This window comes from Miniopterus schreibersii, assembly GCF_964146895.1.
Source record: "Miniopterus schreibersii genome assembly, chromosome: 1".
NCBI lineage: Eukaryota > Metazoa > Chordata > Mammalia > Chiroptera > Miniopteridae > Miniopterus > Miniopterus schreibersii.
In genome coordinates this window covers 63,727,505-63,749,627 of record NC_138101.1, presented here as the reverse complement: position 1 = coordinate 63,749,627, position 22,123 = coordinate 63,727,505, and the positions used below count along the sequence as shown (strand labels likewise).

Genomic DNA, 22,123 nt, shown 5'->3' with positions numbered 1-22,123 from the left:
AGAAGTATGCACTGTTAAGGACTTGGTATATTATTTACAAGGATTTCATACTCCACAATACTAAAGAAGTGGTCTTCCTTATAAAACCCCCAAAGGTAAATTAGCAATTAAAAAACTTCTACATATCTGTAGGATAAAATATTCAAATATTTTCTTAAAACCAAGTTGTTCAATACCTTAAATTGCAAAGTTCTTGTTCCAATTCCACTTTTTGATGTTCTAACTCTGATTTTATTTCTCTTGTTTCTGATAGCTTCTTGTGTAATCCACTAACTCTATTTTCCATTGTTTTCACTTTTTTTGTAAGTACTTCACACTGATTTTTCCCAAGTTTTATTGATCTTTCATATGAAAGAACTGCATTCTGGATTTTATATAAGCTATCTGAATCTGCATCAGAGAGAAAACGAAAATAGAAATGAAATATATGAGTACTTTTTGTATATAAAGAGGACTGTGCTTTTTCATACTCATTCATACATTGAACAAACAAATATTGAGTGTGGAAAACATTACACTGAGCTCTGCAGATAAAACAGATAAGACTCCTGGCTCTAATTTCACTTAACGTTTAGTTGAGGAAAAGGACAAGTAAAATGTCAATTATAAACTCAGACGGATATTATAAGAAAACAGAATTCTATGATCACGTAACAGAACTTGATCAACACTGGTCCCAGGGAACATTTCCCTGAAGAGATGGCCACAGCACCACATGCAGATTGAGCAGGACGCAGTTAGACAAAGGAGGGAGGAGGCCTCCCAGACCCTCCATGGCACAGGCCAAGCCAACTTCCACTGCAGTCTGCTTCTGGCACGATGGAGCAAGGGTAAGGCCTGAATCTGCAAGAAGGGTGGAAATCAGATGCACTCAAAAGACAAAGGAATATTGTATATATCAAACCTTCTTTTTCGTAAACCTAGTGGTAACCACACACACACACAAAATAAACTGAGGCACATAACAAAAAAACAAAAAAAAAGGATGTAGTAGCAGGTCCTGATTTACCTTCCTACCTGAAACAAGCAAAAACAAAGCAGACAAAAAACATTAAAAACTTATTTTCAAGACAACGGACTTTAGGCATTGAAGGACAGTGATTCCTGAAACAAATAAAGTTGCCTTGATGTATGTCCCAGTTCACCGCCTTGAGAGGATTTCCAGGCCACAACACAGGGAGAAGGAACTGAGGTAGAGTCCATCAGACTCCCTGAGTTAGGTGATGAAGCTGAGGGTCTGGTGAAACCAAGCCAGGTAGCTATCACAGGTCAAAACACTGGAGAGGAGGGAGTGGAACAGAAAAGAACCCTGGAGACCTGCAGAGGGGACTCAGCTGAGAGAGGAGCAGTACCCACGTGGAGGAAACCACCAGAGATCAGGGGAAAAGCACATCTGAAAAAAGCAGAGGGAAGCAGTGCCTGGTGCTCATGTAGCACCAGGAACCGTGTCTATTCCCATTAGCCGGGCTGAAAAATCTCATCACTCACAGGACACTGAACAGAGTGGGCAGAAAGTTCTTGCCTCAACAGTGGGGAATAATTAGCCCTCCGCCAAGCACGGCTGTGGATTCACCTAAAAAATAATTACAACAAGACAGAGAAGGATCAAACTGTTTATAAGTAACCCAACTATCCCCAACAAAGCTCAAAAAGATACCTAGAGGCATGAAAGTTATTTTTTAAACCAAACAGCACTTATAGAGATGCAAATTATGTCAGACATGAAAAATACACCGGATAAGAAATAAAGGCATATTAGACATCACAGAATAGAATGATTAGCAAGTTGGACAGCAGTGACTTGTGAGAAAACTTCCAATGGCTAATGCATAAGTTCCCAAAGAAACAGAAGGAAGGGACAGAAAAAATATATTTGAAGCAACAATGGTCAAAAACTTTCTACAACTTAATGAAACTATAGTCCCACAGATTGAAGGAGGATCTGCTAGGAAAGAAGAAATGGAAGTAAACTATTGTAAATTTGTTATATTACATATGATGTGATATCATATTACTTCAAGGTGCACTGTGATGACTTAAAGGCATTTACCATAAACCAACCCTGAAGCAACCACTAAAATAGCAAAAGTTATAGCTAATAAGCCAAAAAAAAGTACAATTAAATCATAAAAATTAGTTGATTAATCTAAAAGAAGACAGAAGCCCGGCCAGGCATGGCTCAGCGGTTGAGCATCAACCTAGGATCCAGGAGATCGCGGTTCGATTACCGTCAGGGCACATGCCGGGGTTGCGGGATCGCAGCCCATCAGTGACTCTCTCATCATTGATGTTTCAACTCTCTCTCTCTTCCTCTCTCTGAAATCAATAAAGATATATTTTTTAAAAATTAAATTAAATTTTAAAAAATAATAAAAGAAGACAGAAAAAAGGGGGGGACAAAGCAGATGGGACAAAGAGAAATCAAATGGCATGATGACAGATTCAAAAATATATCAATAATCACATTAAATGAAAATGGTCTAAAAACGTAAAGTGAAAAACAGATTATCCACCGGGATAAAAAAGCAAGATGCAACTATATGCCACCTGTAAGAAATGCACTTTAAAAGTAGCCCTGGCTGGTGTTGTTCAGTGGTTAGAGCATCGGCCCGTGGACCAAAGGATCGCAGGTTCGATTCCAGGCCCCAGTTGGCAACCTATCGATGTGTCTTTCTTCTCTCTCTCTTTTTCTCTCTCTCTCTTCTCCTTCCTCCCTCTTTCCCACTCTCTCTAAAAAAATAATGGAAAAAATATCCTCAGGTGAGGATTAACCAAACCAAAAAAAAAAAAAGTAAATAAAGACAATATTTTTAAAGCATAGAAATAGATATACAACACTCCCACCTGACAAAAGAAAGCTGCGCTACAGTGGCTATATTAATTCCAAAGTAGATTTCAGAGTAAAAAATACTATCAGCAATTTGCAAGGTCACTGCATAATTAAAAATTAATAAGCAGCATAAGAATCCTAACTGATCATGCAATCTAATAGCAGCTTCAAAATACATGAAGAAAAATTGATAGAACTGCAAAGAGAAATAGAGAAATTCACAATGAAGGTCTGAGATTTCAATACCACTAATCAGTAGGTGCCAGAACAAGTAGCCAGAAAATCACCCAGGATATAGTAGACTTGAACACCACCATTTTCTCAAGTACCCATGAAGCAAAGAGAAGCAATAGCTGGGTTTTAAACATGATGAGGTCTGAACTTTTCAAATATATAATAATTATGGTTGCAATGCAGACTAAGATTCCAGGAGATGAAATAACAGTAAAAGCAGTTCTGAGCTTATTTCAATATTCTAGGAGGGAAATCTTCATAACCTGACCACGCTGAAGGCATTGGAGAGAAGCAGTCAATAAACACGCTGTTGCTATTCTCACTGAGAAAAGAACAGTGGAAATTACCATAGCTCTTCGGCTGAGAGTATACACTCGCTCTCATTTTATTTTAATATAAAACGTATTTCCCAGATAAATACCTCAACAACATATCCCCTGTGGTTCAGACACAAGGTGGCCATACATTACTACAGTATATAAAAAAAGGCTTTATATTTATATAACGGTGTTACCTTTACAATCCTTGCAAAGTTGTTTAATTAGCAGCATGAAATTCTCATAATTGGAGTAAGGTGACGGGCCATGTTCTGAAACTGTTTCAGTTGACTGAGTTAAGTCACTAAGGTCATCCATGGAATTAAATTTCTCTTTGACCTAAAAACAAATAATACTGTTTTTCAAAATGTCCCCCAAATATTATAATATATACTAAGTGTACAGAGGTGATAAATATCCACCTTTTCATAAAAGCAAAAACATAGCTATTCTTAAAAGAACTAATTTTATCAAAGAAGTACTTCTATCAATAACTAGTGTTTTTAAATTTTTTTTTCAAAGTAAATGTCTCTACAACAAGATTTTCTATTTTTTCACTGTATCTTTTATAATGTATTTTTACTACAGATAATATTTTTGATAATACATTTTTTACAATACCTTATACTCGTCATGAGATATTTCCTTTGAAGACCTAAAAAAAAAAAAAAAAACTAACAATCTTTTCAGGTAAATATTACATACATACTTAAACTATAAAGAATATTTAAAGCTATTGCTCCTTCCATAGAATCTCTGAATTTATAATTAATTTCCTACAAAGGAAATTAAACAATAAATAAAATAAATAACATTAAGGGAGAAAGAAAATAAATTACTAATAATATTAACACAAAATTTTTAATTTAGATCAAGCTGACAGTCAAAGCAAAAGGAAAAGTACAATGTTTATTATTTGCATTGCTTTTTAGGAAAAAATAATGCACGAGGTTTTTGTTTTGTTTTGTTTTTTGTTGTTTTCAATGAAAACAAACTTATACCGACACTAAGACCTATTTGTAAAGTATGACTTAAGTCCTAAAGTGAAGAAAACCCTTTCTTTAATAATCATGATACTGATTTTCTGAGGACTTACCATGTAAGTACTATGCATTATTAAAAGCACTTTACAGGTCTTAAGAGCATTTAAATCCTCCCACAAATTCTGGGAGGTAGGCAATATATTCAGTATTTTACAAAGCAAGGAAATGAAGCACGGAAAGACTCAGAAACTTGCCCAACCCCATACAGCTGGTCAAAAGCAGACCCAAAATTTACAACCAGGAAATCTGGCTTCAAAACATGTGTTTCACAATATGCCTTGAAAATAATATTTATTTTTAAGTGTTTTTAAGTACTAGAATAGCAAATAAATCTATATTATTATTCCATTTCTCATTATAAATATTAATTTCTGAAAATTACACATTTAAAAATAAAAATAAAAACCTTTATACCTAGGCAATATTAGAAGATTCCTTCAATAAAGTAAAGATTTGTTTTTTCTAAACAAATTCATCAACAGGCATTCATTCATCCATGCAACTGTTTATTCATGCATTGGAGATATATGTATTGAGCACACAGTATGTGTCAATGACACCTTTGTTAGAAGGCATTGTTTTTATACTTTAGAACATTATAATACAAAAGTAATTATCTGTGATGGATTGTTACTAGTTTACTTTTCTATTACACATAAATAAAATCTTCCCTTTTTCCCCAGAATCTATAAAACTATTAAGTTAATAAAACCCAATACTTTAGAGTACCTTACAAAATCATAGCTATTCATGATGATACTGTCAAAGGCACTAAAATATCTAGAATCATTAAGGAATGACTAACTTTTATTCAGTATGCTTTCAATGTTTGTATATTATTATATAATTTTAAAAAATCTGTTTAGGATAGTATAACTTTTAAGTAATTATCTGCACATTCAGTACATGATAATATTCATTCTGGAACTAATTTTGAATGAACAACCTAGTACCATAAAACTGAACATTATAGAAGTGCTATGGACAATTAGCTTACTCTAATCTTTAAAATATAATACATTCAACTAGCTCTCTAATAATTGAAAATGCAAGCAAACTTAAATTCAATAAACATGTCCTTCTCTACTGGATCTTTTCCAACAATATATGGACACACTCTAGAAGGTGCCATCTTCAAATAAGAACGGGAAGAAGACTCCCTTGAACGCCACACTTGTCTTGCTTCATCATCCATTTCTCTATTGCCTTTCCCAGTAAAAATTCTCTAAGGAGTTGTTTACACTTATTTCACTACAGTCTGGCCTCCATGGCAACTATTTATTTAAAAAGCTCTTTGTCAGAGTCACTTGTCCTCATCTTAACCTTCCAACAGCATTCGATAGAGTTGCGAATTCTCCTGGCTTGGGCCTGCACACCACATTATGCAATTTTATTTCCGGTAAAAGTAATCACTGCTAATATCCCGTTACCTAGAAATAAAAACTGCAAGAAGCCGTTCCCTCCTTGCTGCTTGACACAGTCCTTCAAGGAGACATTTGCACGGCCAGTGCTCCCTGGGACTTGGCATGTGGCATGTCCCTCTTCCAGCGCTTGTCCCCCTTTCTAACGCTCTGTGTCCTTACCTGAGTCACTGCACCAGAAGAGGGCATCGCCCCAGCTGGAAACTTTTCCCTAGCAGGGGAGTCGGAGGGGACTGGAAAAGACAATGATTCAGTAAAGGCCCCAAGGAGTAGGGGAAAATCATGTGCCGCTCATGAGGAACTCAGGCTGTCAGCAGAAAGCTTAGGACTTGTCAGGCCCATTACCACAGGGAGTTCCCCCCAGGGAAAGGCCTGGGTCCGGGCCCTGGGCCCTGCTGACTCGGGGCGCAGGGCAACCCACAGGGAGGCCACCAGGGAGTTCCCACAAGGAATGTATTGCTGGGGGATGTTTATATTCATGGAAAACTCTGGGAATCCCCACAGGGAAAGAGCAGTCTAGGAAAGAGATGATTTCAATCTACACCTGGACCCTTATCACACACAGAATAACCATACACAGAATAATCATACACAGAATAGTCATACACAGAATAGTCATACACAGAATAATCATACACAGGATATCACAGTGAGGACCGGCTGCTGTGGGGAATGTCAGCGGAGAGACCGAGGCCAGGTGCCAGGGCCAGTCACCACAGCTAAAAACAACCACAGAGCCCTCACTCAGGACTCCATCACCTTCACAGAAGAAAGCTGGCTGAGTTATTCTCCTTGTAGCTCTGTGGTAGAGCAATAAAATAGTAACTTCAGAATATAAATAACAAACTAGAGGTTAACCTGTAGAATAGCCTATAGAAATATAAACAATAGGTAAGACTAAAATTAACATGCCTAAACAGATGCAAATTCTTTAGCAAAGGTCAGATAAGAAGGTATATTCATTAACTGTGAGAGGCCAAAACAGAAACCGGAACAAAGCATGATGTCATGTTGTTTAACCAGCAATAAAATCAAATAGTATAAATACAGTTGTAACAAGGCAATAAAGAGAGAAGCTGATTGTCCTGATGCTCTGAAGGCTGTCTCCGTGTCTTTCATTCTTCGACGACGCTGTCCACACCTTTGGGAACCCCTGGGCCGCTGGGGCTGGACCCCGGCAAAAAACCACATAGATTTCACCCTCTACCATCTTGATTTATTCACTGAAACTGCCATCACTCACTGGGAGCAGAAATGGTGATTATACTTAACAATGCTGCATTATGTATCTGAAACTTGCTATGAGAGTGGATCTAAATATTCTCATCAGAAAAAGAAATGGTAATTATGTGAGGTAATGGAAATGTGAACAAACGCTCTTGTGGTAATCATTTAACAACATAAAAACATACAAATGAACACACTGTAGGCCTTCAACATATGCAATGTTATATATGTCAACTATATCTCAGGAAAGCTGGAAAAATTTTAGAAATTCAAAAAAACCCACATGCCATTACACACACGCGTGTGCACACACACACTCATTCATATATATATATATATATATACACACACACACACACACACACACACTCATTTCAAAAATGGTAACAATACAATTAGTTATAATTTTCTTTGAAAATAAAATTGTTTGGTAATTTTTGTATCATTTTAGCCTAGTACCTAATCTTAATATAAAAAGCTAGATTTACCAATGGAAAAGTATAATTTCTTTTTGACAGAGTAAATGCATGCACACAACTATCATTATTATATACCTTCAAAAATGTAAGAAAAGTCTTAAATTTCCCCTGAGAGATTATTATTTTAGGTGTTGAGTCTGCACCCCTAAGAGTACCAAAACTAAAAACAATACTAATAATTATTTTTTTTAAAATATAGTTATGCAAATAACTCTCTGGTTAACACTAAGCATCTAAAAAGAAGGGGGAATCTTCCTGAGAGCAATTACTAAACAATTCCTCTTGGCCCAAGCCTCAAAAATAAGTCTTTAATTATAGAATATAAAATAGTTTTCATTACAGTTGTTTCAACTTAGTAAAGGACTAACAAGTAGCCACGGGAACAAGAAGCCATCAGAACTAATTTTAAATGTGTTTAAAATTGATCACAGGCCTCAATCACCAATCAAGCAATGTCAGCTGCTTCCTTCTGAAGGAAAGCCAGTCAGAGACAAGCCTATCTGAATAAACATACCTCAGAGTGCTAACCAATAAACACCCATCTCACCCGATTAACCGTGATGTTTCAGATGAAGTCAACCCACTTATGTTTCTGAAAGTCCACTGGTCTTTAAATCCTATTTGACCAAAAACCATATGTAAGAAGAGCAGGCCACTCTGTTAGAGCACAAAATTCCAACTTTGTCTTTTTATTTCACATATTGAGGGTTCATTAACCTTTGGCAAACATTTGTTAAAGTCCTAGAATAATTTACCACTATTCTATTTTCCATTTCTTAATAAAATATAAATGAAGCTTGCCAATTCTTTGACCAATTTTACCATAATTAAAACTACTATAAATATCAATTATAAAATGGTGAGTAACCACAATATTGGGCTTCACTCCCTAAATAGAAAAACACTCATAGAGAAAACAAAGCTTATTAGAAAAAGCCAAAAAGAATATTTTAAATGCACACAATTGACAGGTAAAATTGTCCAAATGATTCCACATCAAACTTGTTTCTGGTTTAAGTGAGAATTAGGATAATATTTAGAACAATAAATAGGTCAAACTCCATTTACTCAGTAAATATCTGTGTAGTACTGTATCCCAGGCCATTTTCTAAGCACTAAGGCTGTATGGCAGTGAACAGACAAAAATCTTAGTCATAAGAGTGAAGTGAACACACAATAACAATAAACTCGATGGGCAAAATACATAGCATGTAAGAGGAGAAAAGTTAAAGCAAAGAGATAAAATTTTGCTGTGTCGTTGGGGGAGAAGTGAGCAAAATATTAGGCTGGCCAAAAGTGGCTTTTAAGTAAAGAGCTAAAGGGATGGGAAGAGCGTGCCATGAGGATATCTGAGGGAGAGGCATTCCAGATCAGATCAGCAGCAAGCACGGGGGCAGGCCTGGAGTGTTTCAGCAACAGTGAGAAATTCCGTGCGGTTGGAGCAGTGTGACGGGGATAGATAATAGAAGTTCAAATCAGAGACAGAGACAGGTTTCAAATGAACAGTTTATGTAAAGCCTTCTGGGTATTAGGAAGAATCTGTCATGCACTCTGAGTGAAATAAGAGGCAATTAGAAGGTTTTGAGCAGAGGAACGATATAATCTGACTTATCTTTTAACAATCAATTCTAAACAGAATTGATTAAAAGAGTGGAGTTGATGGAAAGTAAGTAAAAAAAAGAGAAAGGGAGGGAGGGAGAGAGGGAAAAAGAAGGAAGGAAGGAAGGAAGGAAGGAAGGAAGGAAGGAAGGAAGGAAGGAAGGAGGGAGGGAGGGAGGGAGGGAGGGAGGGAGGGAGGGAGGGAGGGAGGGAGGGAGGGAGGGAGGGAGGGAGGGAGGGAGGGAGGGAGGGAGGGAGGGAGGGAGGGAGGGAGGGAGGCTGGAAGGGAGGCTGGAAGGGAGGGGAGGAAGGGGGGGAAACCAATTGTTCTGGTATTCACTAATCTACACAGGAGATGATGGTGGCTTGGTCCTGGAAGATGTGATTGGCTTCTGGATATATTTTGAAGGTAATCTGACAAGATTTGCTGACAGATTCGATGTGAAGTGTAAGAGAAAGAGAAACACAGTAGTGGAAGTTGACACCAAGTTTTTGGTAAAGTAACTGGAAGAGCTGTCATTAACTCAAACAGAAAAAACTACGTGAAAGACATGTATGAAAAAGAATATAGTAATTCAGTTTTGGACATCTTAAGTCCACAGTACGCAGGAGCTACTGAAAAAGGGATATCGGGTAGGCAGTCTGGTGCATAGGTCTGAAATTAAGGAGAGAGACCGGGGCTGGAGAGAGAAACCTGAAGGTCACTAGCATATACAAAGTAGTAAAAGGCATGAGGAAAAGAGCACGAACGGAATCCCGGGCGCTCACATGTGTCAAAGGTGGGGGCGAGGACAGACAAAGCTGACTGAAAGGACAAACGAGGTACGCAAAGGGGGAACCAGGTTAAGCGCGTTTTCTCCCCTGAAAACCAATGAAAAAAGAGGGTTTTACATTGCATCAAATATTGCTGATAGCTTATGCAAAACAAGGCCCAAGAAATTATGCCTAGATTTATTAAAGTGAAAGACAGTAGTAACCATGAGAAAACCAATTTTGGAGAAGAGGTGGGATTGAGAATTACTAGAGTGGGTTCAAGAGTGCCTGGAAGGGACATCAGAATCAGTGAGTATACATAGTGCCTTTTTTTTTTTGAGAATTGACTGTCAGTTTATTATACAGTTAATATAATGTAATATTACAGTTAATATTCTTTTTTAAAATTTATCTTTATTGTTGAAAGTATTACAGATGTCCCCCTTTTCCCCACTGATCCCCTCCACCCTGCTCTCCCCCTCCCCAGGCCTTCACAGCACTATTGTCTGTGCCCACGGGTTATGCATATATGCATATAAATTCCTTGGTTAATCTCTTCCCATTCCCCCCCCCTTCCGTCTGAGATCCCTCAGTCTGTTCTATGCTTCCATGGATCTATTTTGTTCGTCAGCTTATTTTGTTCATTAGAGTCCTCATATATGTGAGATCGTGTGATGCTTGTCTAGATAGTTCTTTTAAGGATTTGGTAGCTAAATGGCATGATCGTGGGTGATCTAATTTTCTTGTTTAGTTGTAGTTTTCAAATCTTTCATAATGATTATGAAGTATTTTTGTAATACTTAAAAGTTTTTTTAAATTATGTGCCTGTGGCACTACATGGTTTTAAAAATGCCAGATCAGATATTAAATAATAAATTACCAAATTATACAACTAAAAGACCCCATGACATTTTTCTAGATATATAATATTATATACCCTGATTATCATTTTTCTCATGCTTACTAAGACCACAGAAGGATTTCTTGCTTAATGAAAATCATCCGACTCTAGAGTATTTTACACTGCTACTCAAATATACAAAGTGCTTGGTCATATAAAAATTGTGTAACAGTAATAAAGAGAGAAGCTTGCAGATGATATTCTTACTTTGTAAACTGAATTTTCATAAATTGTATAATATGAAGTCCTTGTTGAAAAATTTGGGGTGGTGCGTACTGAAATATATTCTCTTTAAAAAGAAAGGACAAAGGCATGTGCTCAGGGTACCTTTAAAAAGAAGATTCACTGGATTAGGAGCACCCTGATTTATAGTGCAGGGGTCAGCAAACATCTGCCTGCAGGCCAAATCTAGCCCATGCCTGTTTTTGTAAATAAAGTTTTATTGGAGTACAGCCATACCCATTCATTTACCTATTGTCTGTGACAGATTTCAGAGACGTGATGGTCCACAAAGCCTAAACTATTGACTCTCTGGCCCTTTGTAGAAAAGGTCTGTCAACACCTAATTTAGCAGATTGATGCCTTGATGTGTTTTAATAGGTTTTACTCAATATATTAAAATTTTCTATAGAACATGTGGAACAAATTGCCTTGTGAAATCCCTTGGGTTTCCGATTAATTTGAGGATTCAATATTTGAGCAGTCACGTTTAGGAACAAAACACAAAAATCAAATAACTAGTAATTTTGATGGTAGCAAAGTACAGTGCCAGTGTAGCATACAACTTCCTTTTGTAACTCAGCAGAGATTAAAAGTATTCTAACAAAATTTATTTAAAACATGTCAAACCAAATGCTTTAAATACAGGTCAATAGTGAAACAATCAATATACTGTAGACAAGACTTAACTTCATTTTTCCCAGTGGCTGTATACTACATTATTTTATGAGATAACTATTTTCTTATTGATAGGTATTTAGACTACCTCCAAATTTTTGGTATGCAGTGCTGTAATAAATATCCTTAGCATACATATGTATATATGTAACATATTGATATAAATATCCTTAATGCATATATGTGTATTATATATCCTTTACATCTATGTCATATTACCTATATAACACATATAGTGACCTGTTGTAAGTTTTATATACATAATAATATATAATAAATGTCTTTAGAATGTGTGTGTGTTTATACAAGTCATGTTTCCCTATAGGATCTAGTTCCAGACGTGAAGCTACTGGGATAAAGGAATAACACATCTGACACTTTGGAACATGCTCAATTACCCTTTGAAAAAGGTGTGCCAATTTCATCTACCAATAGTGCATGAGAATGCCTTTTTCCTCCCATTTGCCAATTCTGTTTATTTTTTAAATAAAACATTTATCATTATAATTTCAAAGTATCTGGTTTTTAGTTTTCATTTTTCTGATTACCAGGTACGTTCAATCTCCCTAGTAAAAATATAAAATTTGTTAATCATAAATATTAGCTCAAATTTAAAATTTTTTATAGAAAATAACAATTACCTACAGTTAAATATTGCCATGGGCTTACCCATCAGAATCTTCATTTTCCATAATAGGAAATTGCTGGTTATGAGTTTGTTCACAATCTCTTTGCTGAATTAATCCATTGCCATCATCACCAGCAGCTTTATATGTGTTTTTGGTTACTTTAATTTTACTAATTTTCTGCTCCTTTTTTTCTTCTTCAACCTTTGATGAAAGTTTGATATTAAAAATATTGTTATTACTTTATTCATCAAAGAGACTTTTGTGTTTCCATTAATTTTATCATTTGGCTCTTAGTTTAATTTCCATGAGTTTAACAAAAATATTTTTGTGCTTACTTTAATTTTATTATGACAGGTTATTGAAATTGTTGTAAATTAAGCTTCATTTCTGTTTCAGTAAAGAAGCAGAATTTGCCAAGATTTCAAAAGGGAGTTTCTCAATTTCATGCTTTCATTCACATCACACCCACTCTTTGCTACCCAACATTCCCCTTATGGCCCTCCCCCACTTGTCCAGCAGAGACGGAGAAATAAAAAGACACAGGCACACTTGTCCTCTTTGTCTTTCCCACCTCCGTTTTGCATTACACAGCCAGATTTAGGGGGTGTGACATTGTGTTTCAGTAACAAATGGGGAGCTTTCCTCTCTTTCTGCATGAAGCTAGTCTTTCCCCCATTGCCTTTTACAATTCCTTTTTCTTCAAGATCTTTGAGGGTATCAACAAAGTGGTGGTATTCTTAAAATATATGAACCAAAGTTTACCACAACACTGGAGCAGAGTGTAAGCGATGAATTGTTAATGTACAATTCTGGAAAATGAGTAATGCTCCCCAAATTTCCCATACAATAACTATAAAATCTTATAGCTAGAGGATCTAGAAGTAATTATTGACTTTAGCCCCATATTTACTGATAGTGGAAATAAAACCAAGGTTAAATGATCTGTCTAAATTTCCTAAAGAGGCATTACCTAGCATTTTATGGCACCAAAAGAGACAACACAATTCTATAATGCTGAATCAGATAAATGAACAGAAAAAAATCATCAATCAGATAAATTAAGAAAGACTTTTGCAAAGTAATTTGATGCTTTAGTTTAATGGGAGGGCTCAGTGACTTTTTTAGAGGAGAATAATATCTCATTCTTTTTCTATCTTTATGAGTCAATACACCTCAAAACTCAGTTTTCACCTTTAGAGATACTGATTTTATCGCAAATAATTTATGCAACCTATATGATAAAAATTGTACATGTCAAATTTTAACATGCTTTTATTTTTGGAAGGTATTCCATCTTTTTAAATGTTTTTAAAATTTTTCAATTACAGTTTACATTTAATATTATTCCGTATTAGTTTCAGTTGTGCAGCATAATGGTTAGGCAATGATATACTTTACAGAGTGATACCCCCGATATTTCAAGTGCTCATCTGTCACCATATATAAGGTATCCTAAAAAATGTATGCACACACTTGGAACAATTATAAAGGCAGTGTTTATTAAAATACATTTTGTTTTCAAAATTGAGCTGTCAGCTATTAAAGTCTATATACATTTTTGGGGACATGCTGTATATTTATTACAATACTATTGACTATATATCCTATGCTTTACTTTATATTCGCATGACTATTTTGTGACTCCCAATTTGTACTTCTTAATCCCTTTACCTTTTTAAGCAGTCCTCCAAACTTACTTCCCACTGGTAACCATCAGTCTGATCTCTGTTATCTATGAGTCTGTTTTAATTTTGTTTGTTAACGTGTTTTGCTCTTTACATTCCACATATAAGTAAAATCATATGGTATTTATCTTTCTCTAACTTATTTCACTTAGCATAATACCCTGTAGGTCCATCCATGCTGTTGTAAATGGTAAGATTTCATTCTTTTCTATGGCCATACCATACTTTGTTGAACAACATAATATAAAAATTTGACTCAGCAAAAACATCTTAGAGTAGTGATAAGAATATATGTGAAAGTATATATGTTTATTATTTAAAATATCTCAATAATATTTTAATAATTATGTACAGTGCCATGTGGGTACTTGAAATATTAGGGGAACTACTTTGTAAAGTATATGATTAACCACTATGTTATACACACGAAACTAATACAATATTTAATGTAAACTAATCGAAAAGTAAAATAAAATAAATAAAATATCTCAAAGTGATCACGTTGGAATTCTAAGTTCCAAGGCTTTGAGGAAACCACAGAAGACTGCACACACTAAAGCCCACAAATAGGTGAGTTTAGCTGGGGATATTTGTTTATATCTATTCTCTCGGTCATGGAATGTAATTTATATTTAAGCCAATAGACTTTTATCATTTCCCAATTCATAGGGAACACTGACAGAGAGACTTTAAGTTACTAAAGAAGAAACATGAAAATGTTTTCCTAAATTCCTATTATTTAGATGACAGAAATAATCTATTTATACTCACAATTACTTATTTAGACAACCTCATTTTACACTCAAACATTTTTCAGAAGTGGAAAATCAGAATGAATTAGGTAACTGATAAAGAGAAAAAACAAAGAGGAGCAGCAAGTGTACCTCTACCTCTTTTTGAAGTTGAACTTTCTCTTTTTTCAAAGCCAGAAGCTCTACTTTGAACGTGTCTATGTCATTCTTAAGCGCTTGCAGATCTTGCTGTAATTCTTCATTTACATATACTTTAGGTGTACTGTCAGTATATGATGAAGAGGAATTTGAATTTTCTAATTCAGATTTCATGTTTTTACAGTTACCAGCACTGCAATTATCTGCATATAATGGCTTCTGGAACAAGTCTTGATTTGGCTTTGTTTCCTTATAAGTATGTGCAACTGTAGAAATATCATGCCTTTTTCCTTGAATTGTGTGTTTTATATCATTGCAGTGTCCAAGCCACAAATCAAAATGGCTTTTCAGATGACTAGACTGAGGTGTTTGTGTGATGCCTCGTTTCCAATTAGTGATATTTAGGTTCACATTTTTTGTCTTCTGCATATCAAACTCTTGGTCTTCTTTCACTTCAAACATAACCATTGGGTTCCTTACTTTCTTAGTTTTTGTATAATGATAAAAACTCTCCTCATTTTTGTTAAAAACATGTCCAGTGTCTGGTTTGTGATCATTTTCAGAGTGTAATTTCTTTTCAGTTAAACAAAACTTGGAAGATGATGACCAGGAAGAGTCTTCTGGGGACCCAAAGTATGAATACGATGGAAACACATTTTCAAGAGTGGGTTCTTTTCTTTCAAGAAATGTTTGGAATGGTGCAGAGACAGACGTTCCAAATGCATCTTTTTCCTCACAATCAAGTACATTATTTGCCAAATTAGAAGGCATTTGTCTTAAGCTTGCTCCTTCTTTAGAGTTATGTAGTGGCTCTTCCTCAGGACAAACAGTGATGTTGTATTTTTCACCAAACTTCTGCTTTAATTCATTTGTGACAAGTTGTAAATTATTCCTCCATTCTAATTCACCTTGTTTGATCCACATTTCCTCATACTTCTGCATAAAATGATGTCCTAAGTATGTAATATCATCTCTGTTACATTCCCTATTTATTTCTGGATCTTGAGACATTTTTTCCAGATGCAAAAGTGGAAGGTTAGTTTGTTTGCTTTGGTTTTCAGATGTCTTTTCTGTAGAGGTACATGTTTGTGAAATAACTTTACCCTTAAGTAATCAAGTATGGACAAAGAAAAATTAGAATATAATCAAAATTTAACTGTTAGACTTCTTACCTATGTTTAGCTATTCCCAAATAACTAGATTGTAATTAAGAAGTAAAAAATAACTTGCCTTGGTCTAAATTAAAAGAAAAACATGACCCCTCAAACCTAATTCTTTCACTGTCTGAACTGAACAATTTATTAGATGTTAAATCTACCAAAAATAAATTAGTAGATGAATTTTAATGTTATAAAGGCTTCCTCACTTAAAATATTTCACCTCACCATGTCTTAAATAGTGAGTCCCTACAGTGCATTAAAAAAAATTTGGGGGGGTCAGGAGGGAACCCAAGATGGAAGCAAAGGAGGTGAAAGTTACACTCACCTCCTCCCAGAACCAAACTGAAAATACAACTAAATTGTGTAACTTCCAACCTGAATAACCAACTGAAGACTAGATGAACAGAAGTTTTATATCCAAGGATTTACAGAAGAAGCCACAGCTAGACTGGTAGGAAGGGCAGCGATGCAAAAAGGGCCAGCCCCACACCCACATGTGGTGGTTGAGAATCCTGAGGGATATCTCAACTGAAGAAGTTCCCCCTGAGGAGTGTGGGTCTCAATCCCATGCTGGGCTCCCCAGCCCCAGAGCACCAGAGCCAGGGAGAGGAGTTCACATAACATCTGGCCGTGAACACCAGCAGGGATTCTATCTTCCAGGAAGAGATGAGAGTCCACTAGAAAACCAGGAGCCCTCTTAAAGGGCCAGCATGCATGTCTCATTCCCATCACTCACTCTGGGCTCATGAAAAAAGGGCAGTTCAGAACAAACCGGAGTCCTGTGACAAGAGACAGTTCTCTTTGGTTCTGGGAAAAGAGTTGAAGGGACGGCCCCCCAGGGTCTCCTCCCTGTACTGAGTCTCTCTCCCACACTGCCAACAGACACTATCATTCCTGGGTTGAGCACTCCCCTCATTAGGGCATCAACCTGGAGCATACACTAGCCCCACCATCCTGACTCCATGTTACATGTCCTGCCAGATCACACTTGCAAAGGAGTCATCTGCCTGGATGTAGGCTTTCTTAAAGTTCTCTTGAGACGGTCCAGGCAGACTCAGTGAGTGTCAGAGACTGAATGTGTGGCTTTGGGGTGCGGACCATTTTTCCCTCGCAGGCCAGACTAGGGCTACCATCCTTGAGCATAGAGCTGTCATCACGTGGCCAAATCTTGGTCTTTTGAGGCCTGATGAATTCTGCTGGCCTTATCCAGATGAGTCCCTGAGGCTCCACCCAACCAAAGGTCCATGGGTACCCAGAGGGTGATGGCTAACATTGGTGTACCCTGGGACTTTTGCTGAGTGGCCTCACACCCAGCAATAAAGCTGAGTTTGAATCTGTATCAATGTGGTAAATACCACTTGCACCTACCTGGTGACTCACTGGGAAATTACCTCATGCACCTTCCATATTGCCAGAAGTTTTTTCAGTGATTGAGCCCAACAGAAAGCTGGCAGGTAAAGGTGGATCTCTGAGTGACTTGGGTCTTTTGCTCACCTGCCCCTGGGCTCAGTGCTGGTGGAAGGCGGCATTGGTGTATAACTTGGCCCTTCCCAGGCACACCTGGGCCCAGCAAAGGCAGCCACTGGATCACTTTGCAGCTCCACACAGGTAGCCTAGGACAAGCCACAGGCAGCGCCTGACATTGACTTGCACCAGAGTCCCTCCCAAGAAGCTTCACAACCAACACACCCAGCGGGATTCTTCAGAGCATGACCCAATTAGCTTTACAAGCAGAACACTCAAATGGAGATCTTGGCAGGAACCAGACCATGCTGGTGTAAATTACCCAGCATGTGGTCAGCCTTCATATAGCAGCTGGTACACTGTGGTCAGGGTAGATCCTCATAGCATGAAGGTCTACCCCAGTCGTGAACAGGCCAACAACAATCAAGATTCTACAAAAGGAGGGCTCACATAACACACACAAGTAGCATGTTATGTGAACCCTTCTCGAGCACCTAGCTTAGGTGATCAGAAAGACTGTGCCACTGAGCCCCACAAGACACCTACTACATATGGCCATCATACCAAGACTGGAAGGCATAGCAGATCTACCTAACACTAGAAAAAAATACAGAGAAGCAGCCAAAATTTGGAGACAAAGAATCATGCCTTAAGTGAAAAAAGAGGAGAAATCCCCAGAAAAAGAGCTAAATGAAATGGAGGCAAGATATCTCTACCAGATACAGAATTCAAGACAATGGTTACAAGGATGCTCAAGGAACACAGAACTTCAACAAAGAGACAGCAAGCATGAAAAGGGACAAAGAAACCACAAAACAGAACCAGTCAGAAATAAAGGTTGCAATTCTGAAATGAAGAAAACACACAAGAAGGAATCAACAGCAGATCAGATGAAGCAGAGAATCGAATCATTGATTTAGAAGACAAAGTAGCAGGAAACACCCAATAAGAGCAGCAAAAAGAAAAAAGAATTTTTTAAAAAAAAGAGAGATAGTTTAAGAGGCTTCTAGGACAACATAAGTTGTAGCAACATCCGCATCATTATAAACTTATTTGAAGTAATTATAACTTTATAAACTTATTTGAAGTAATAATGACTGAAAACTCCCCTGACCTGGTGAAGAAAAAAGACACACAAGTGAGAGGTGCAAAGAAATTCCCAAACAAGGTGAACCCAGAGCCTCACACCAAGATGTTTCATAATTAAAATGGCAAAGGTTAAAGACAAAGAAAGAATCTTAGAAGCAGCAAGAGAAAAACAGATAGTTACCTACAAGGAGGCCCCATAGACTTCCAGATGCTTTCTCAATAGAAACATTTCAGGCTCATAGGGATTGGCCCAAAATATTCAAAGTGATGAAAAGGAAAGACCTACAACCAAGACTACTCTACCCAGCAAGGGCTATCGTTTAAAATTGAAGGAGAAATAAAGAGCTTCCCAGGTAAGCTAAAGGAGTTTATCACCAACAAACTAGTATTAGAGGAAATGTTAAAGAGACTTCTATATAAAGAAAAAGAAAAAAGGCAGGGGACATAATAATTAAGAATAAATGGCAATAAGTGGGTACCTATCAATAATCACTTTAAATGTAAATGGCTTAAAATACATAGGGTAGAGAATGGATATGAAAACAAGACCCTTACATGTGCTATCTACAAGAGACCTATCTCAGAATGAAAGATACACACAGACTGAAAATAAAGGGATGCAAATGATATTTCATGCATATGCAAACAAAGAGAAAGCCATGGTAGCGATATTTATATCTGACAAAATAAAATTTAAAACAAAGGCTATAACAAGAAACAAAGTATGTAATTACATTATAATGAGATCAATCCAACAAGAGGAAATAATCCTTATAAACATTTACGCACCCAACATAGGGGCATCTAAATATATAAAGCAAATACTGAAACAATCATAATAGGAGACTTTGCTACCCCATTGACACCAGTGGATAGATCTTCAAAAAAAAAAAAAAAAAAAATCAAGAAGAAAACAGCAGCCTTAAATAAATTCACCTGGAAAAATTCACATTTTGTAATGTTATACTTTGGTATAACTTTCACTAAAAGACATATTTTAAATGGGCATTGGATTGTTTTAAAATGTGTAACATGATCTTAATTCTATTGATTGATTATTGTTATCACAGTATTCTTTTGTTTGGTGAGCAAAGTTCACCAACATAAAATTAACCATTTTAAAGTGAAAATTTCAATAGAATTTGTTTGGTACATTTACACTGTTGTGCAATGATCACCTTTATCTAGTTCCAAAATATTTCATCACCCCAAAAGGCAACCCCATTCCCATGAAATAGTCGCTCCCTATTCCCCCTACCATAGTTTCTGGTAACCACTTATCTAATATCTGTCTCTAGAGATTCAATTATTTTGGAAATGTCATATAAAAAAGATGATACAATAAAAAAGACAAATTTCCCATTACATACATAAAACAATGATAAGACCCAGCTGGAGTGGCTGAGTTGGTTAAAGGTCATCCCATGCACTGAGAAGCAGCATGTTTGATTCCCAGTCAGGGTACATACCCAGGTTGCAGGCTTGATTCCCAGTAGGGGGTGTGCAGGAGGCAACCAACTGATGTTTCTCTCTCATCGATGTTTCTACCTCTCTTTCCCTCTCCCTTCATCTCTCTCTAAAATATCAATAAAAACATAATAAAAAACAATGATAGGTAGACCACTATTAAATTTTAAGAGTGAGTGCTACACAAAACTAAATTCAGAGCAGAAAAATGAATTTCACAAGAGAGTACTTTACCTTGAAGTCTTCATCACCTGATGAACGCCTTTAAAGTAAAAACATACAACAAAAATGAGTGAGTTCATTTCTTTAAAAAAGAAACAAAAAAATTAAGTGAAAGATCAGCTAACTATATATTAAATGAAGCTTCTTGATATAATTAAATGTGGCTCTGTTTAATAAAAGCTTTTAGTTATCTATTTCTGCCTCCAACCTCTCCCAACCTGGGAACTATTTAATGAAGACACATTCTAAGTTCCAATATGAAAGTGACAACCAAAATATTGGCACAGCCTGAGATTAATTTGTTTTCACTAAAAGTCCTGAAGCCTTAACTGAAAATCCAATTAATCACTGGCATAACTTTTGTTACCTGAACTGGAACAAATCTGATGACCTAAATCAAGGTAGAAAGACACACTGTCCCTTTTCCATCATCTGACCCTGGTTCAAAGACTAATCTATGTCAGTCAAAAATGGCAGTCTTTATTCTTTAGCATGGAAATTACTTATTTAGGCAAATCCATTTTTCCTTTTTACCCTAAAACTGTACAGAAAGTTCCCTGAAATGTTTGAAAGTTAAATGTCCAATGTCAAAGAACATATTTATATGTTGTTAGCATTCCCACTCCCAGATCACTCTTCTGCAGGCTCCATGGCAGACTCCAACCTTCAAATCTTCAGCCTATGAAGGCACAGACAAGAATGGGCTCAAATGACCAAGAGTAGGAGCTCTTGAGTACTTCCCTGCACCTAGAAAACAAGCTAAATAAAGTATCAGTCATCCACTCCTAACATAGGCATGTTACAAATTATCCAACTTCTATATTAACTTGACAGCTCAGCCCTCCAAGTATATGGGAAGGACATCATCTAACTGGCAGAAGACGTAGAGTTGAGGAGCCACCTGTCTTGGGCTATAGAGCTATGCAGTTCAGCAATCTCCAGTCCCCTAGGACTCGAGAAGATCTAAGCCCTACCCTCTCAGTTGTGGTCCAGGTAGATAATACCACAGTCTTGTTTGCGAAAAAAAGAATCTTTCCAGTGGCTCAAATTATTTTAGTATCTTTCTACAGAAACCTTGAATTTTTGCTAGTTCCTCCAATTCAATGAAGAGCATCAACCACTTCAGGATTCCCTTGAACCCTTTATTTAAATCTTTCTTTCTAGACAACTCCCAACATCCTGTGGCTTTCCTTTGTATAACTTATCTTTAACTTGTCATAAACCCCAATATTGTGATCTTTTTCCTAAAACTCTCATTTCTATCCCAAACCAGTGTTATTTCTCATAAAACTTGGGATTCACCTGCGAATTCCATTCTTGTCCTCTTTCCACTGCACTCACAGGGCCCACTCCTCATTTGTCTATTATTAAAACACTCATGTGCAGGATGATAAAGAAGGAAATGTGTTAGGCTTAGAAATCTGAATTTACAGCTCATTTCCACCACTTACTATATCCAAATGAGTCACTTTAATTTGATTTTCAGATTCTCTATGTGAACAACCACTTAGCCAGGACTTTAAACTGGGTTGAAGTATGAGAGGGTGTTCTGATTAATTAATTGTTTGGATTCCTTAAACTCCTGAAATTCTATGTGCCTTTGATTCTGTCTATGGAAAAATGGAGAATACATAACTGGCAGATGTGGAAAAAAATAACACAATGAGAGAAACACCAAAAAAAGCAGAGAAGTAAAAAATCTAGAAAAGTCATGGAAGAAGAAAAAAAGAGTCTAAGGGTAAAAAGAAAAAACTTAGTACAATTAGGCAAAAGTACTAGTCTGAAGGAACAACCAGACTGCAAAGTCAGTAAATAT

General features: G+C 36.6%; 1 protein-coding gene across 1 annotated transcript in view; it reads right to left on the bottom strand.

Moving 5' to 3' along the window:
- Positions 1–16,003, bottom strand: part of LOC308562992 (coiled-coil domain-containing protein 144A-like) — a 37,117-nt gene extending 21,114 nt beyond the window's left edge. Inside the window, exons 1-5 of the mRNA XM_081149559.1 lie at positions 14,906–16,003; positions 12,371–12,531; positions 4,003–4,036; positions 3,579–3,720; positions 177–390 (exon numbers count right to left, since the gene is read on the bottom strand). Of these exons, the coding sequence (XP_081005685.1) occupies positions 177–390; positions 3,579–3,720; positions 4,003–4,036; positions 12,371–12,531; positions 14,906–15,916 (1,562 nt within the window). The 5' untranslated portion in view covers positions 15,917–16,003. The remainder of the gene's footprint in view (positions 1–176; positions 391–3,578; positions 3,721–4,002; positions 4,037–12,370; positions 12,532–14,905) is intronic.
- Positions 16,004–22,123: the final 6,120 nt, after the last annotated feature.